At 38.3% G+C, this 3076-nt stretch overlaps 1 protein-coding gene across 3 annotated transcripts in view; it reads left to right on the plus strand.

Moving 5' to 3' along the window:
* The window catches only part of PIEZO2 (piezo type mechanosensitive ion channel component 2), a 655640-nt gene extending 653516 nt beyond the window's left edge, over positions 1-2124 (plus strand). For all 3 annotated transcript variants that reach the window (XM_019525255.1, XM_019525272.1, XM_019525264.1), the window contains one exon: positions 632-2124. In XM_019525255.1, coding sequence (XP_019380800.1) covers positions 632-884 — 253 coding nt within the window. In that variant the 3' untranslated portion in view covers positions 885-2124. The remainder of the gene's footprint in view (positions 1-631) is intronic.
* Positions 2125-3076: the final 952 nt, after the last annotated feature.

Here is a 3076-nt window from a genome sequence, read left to right on the forward strand (position 1 = left end):
CTTCCCGCTACATGGGACTTCTGGGAACGGCTGGCTTGCCTCTGGGACAGTGTGGCAAGGTGGCAGGAGGGCAGCTGGGTGTGCTGGCAACCAGAGAAGGTGTTGGGGATGGTGCACAGGGTGCTGGAAGGTCACCAAGCCTGAGCTTTCCAGAGCACATCTGGGCTTCCAGCACCACATGCATTGTTTCAATTTGTTATGTAGTAAACTAAAATACATGGGCTGTATTTTACTTTGCTACATAACAAGGTAATATAAAGTAAAATATGCTACCACAAGTGTACAGCGTGATGAAATTAAAATGAAATACACCACCGCAGGTGTAAACAGTGATGCCATTAAAGCAGAAGGGCAGTTAAGCCACTTTAAAGGCCAATTTTGTCACATGTAAAAGCACCCTATATGCATATCAATTTAAAGGTTTCTGAGAAGTGTTAAGTTCCATAGGCCACTTACTTTTGCAACACGCTCAGTTTTTAGTTGCTGGAGTTTCTAATCTGTATTTCATCCAACTCACACAAGCTTTACTTCTAGTCAAGTTTCATAAAATCTGTCAATATCTTTGTTTTCTCCCTGGAGTTACCTCTAGATTAGAAAGCAGAATTGACCATTTTCATCTCTTGCTTTGCAGTATCATGGGACTTTATGCCTCAGTTGTCCTGGTGATTGGAAAGTTTGTCCGTGAGTTCTTCAGTGGGATCTCTCACTCCATCATGTTTGAGGAGCTCCCAAATGTGGATCGTATCTTGAAGTTGTGTACTGACATTTTCTTAGTACGAGAGACTGGGGAACTGGAACTAGAGGAAGACCTATATGCCAAATTAATATTCCTCTACCGCTCACCAGAGACTATGATCAAATGGACTAGGGAAAAAACTAATTGATCTCTGGCATTTCACTACGAATCAAGTTGACTTCATCTGAATTTAAACACAAAAGCACAATATTCTCATAAGAGCTAATTCTTTTCTAGTTAGGTAGCCGTGATTTTTCACTGATGGAATCCTGGAAGCTACATCTTGAGGAATCCATGCTGCCTTTCAAATTAAGGATAAATGGTGAAGAAGGTGTTTGATTTTGTTTTTTTACAATGCCACTCCTGTAATCTGAGGACCTTGCTTTGTAATTTAGTCAAAAAATGTTTTGCATCCATGTCTGGTTAAGTAAGACTTCTAGACATCAATTTGTACCTGTAAAGAGCAAGGAGTGACCCTGCAGATGACATTACTGTACCTTCTTCACATGTTCAGGAGTGATATAATTTGGATTGTGCAATATGCTGTTATATGTCACTGACTTCCAAGCCACAGTAATGGGAATCTGACTGGCCTTCAGGACACCCGAGACAAAATGCCAGAGTGGAAGCCGAAGAAAATCTAGCCATGCCCATTTATAAAAAAGCTGAGGTTTCAAAGACTCTGCAGACAAGCCTCTGTCAGCAAAAAGAAAACAAAGTGACAATTTCTTTAACTGCCTTATTTTATTTGTACAGTCACAGGAGACATCTCCATGAAACATCAATGACTTTTCTCAGGAAAAAAAATCAACGTTTAACTAATGGCTAGATCAATGATGATGAAAAATTGGGATGTTCTGAAGGGCCACCCTCTCAAAAATGACTGCTTTCCATTAGAGAGGAAAAGAAAAGCCAGTCAAAAGACATAAGGATATGTTTTGTTTCTTATAACCCTTTGAAGACTGAAATGTCTGTGCTTCTCTCTTCTCTCCACAACATGCATTTTCCCATTTCAATGATTCAAGGCAACAGTTTTGCTGTTATCTGATATTTTCCTTCCAGTGTTTCAGGTATACAAAAAATGTTTACATATTCCAACTCACATTTTTACATCCGAGACGGGTTTTTTAAGTTCCCAAATGTAGAAGTACATATGAGCTTGAAAAAATGGCCTTTTCTTAAAATTATTATTATTGATGACACAAATGGTTTGTTAGAGAACATTGTAGCATGAAAATTTATGATTGTAATGTAGGTTTCATTCCATGTTAAAAAAATGCAATTTCTGAGGGGAAAAACCTCACTGAGGGAGTAAGGTATGTTAAAAGGTTATACTGTGTAGTTTTGACTCAGTAATGACTTAAAATAAAGCACATGTTGCAAAGTCATTTTAGAAGTATTTTTTCCTCTGCCGTTTTACAGGAAATGGGAAAAGTTTTATATGGTTCAAAGTTATACACAAGAGTTAAAGGAACACCAGTGAAAAACATGAAGATCACATCATAGTAGTTAACTGCTATTGATTATATGAATGATATAGTCAGTCAGAATGCAAATAATACAAGACAGGCTTCCAGGAGATGGAGAAATTGTAGCTGTGCTGCCACATTTTCCTGCAGAGCTTTATGAAAACAACCCAGGTGAAAATGAATGAAACATAGTGCTTGCATGAAAATGTTGTCAGCTCCATTCTATCCTGCAAAACTATCACACTAGACACTATGAAGTGCAAAACGAAATAAAATTGCTTCATCGCACTGTAACGATAAAAGCAGGAGCTGGAACTCATTGAAAGGCAGTCCAATTTCTTACAAGTCACAACAGAAAAATATCTATTTCTATAGGCAGGCGATCTTCTAGCACCGTCAGCCATTCCTCTAGGGACAGAAGACTGTTTCTTGCTTGGACAAAGGTCATCCTGTGAATCTATGAAGGAGGGAAAAAACATCCTATGCATGTGCTGGTTTGGCATAACAGGGATGATAATCTAACTTTTTTATAATAGTGTTATCTTTAAGAGTGTTCACATTTTCTAAGACAAAGAACAGTGGAGGGGAGTAATGGGAATGACACATGTTTCTATAGTGTACCTGCTGTTAAGGCTGTTCTTGACGTTACTGGCCCCTATTCTTCTTGACTAGAACGTTCTTCCTAGTGAAACTTTTTTTTCTTTTTTTTTTCAGAATGAGCTGTCTAGCTCTTTGAACTTTCAAATAATTTGCTGCTTTAAAAAAAAATGGACAAAATCTTTCCAAATAAAGTGTTTTTTTCATTAACCTGTTCTTCTGTCATGACGTCTGCAGCCCAGACTCAGCACGCGTGCTAGGGCAACTGTCATGC

This window comes from Gavialis gangeticus, unplaced genomic scaffold, assembly GCF_001723915.1.
Source record: "Gavialis gangeticus isolate Ggan-Ray unplaced genomic scaffold, GavGan_comp1, whole genome shotgun sequence".
NCBI lineage: Eukaryota > Metazoa > Chordata > Crocodylia > Gavialidae > Gavialis > Gavialis gangeticus.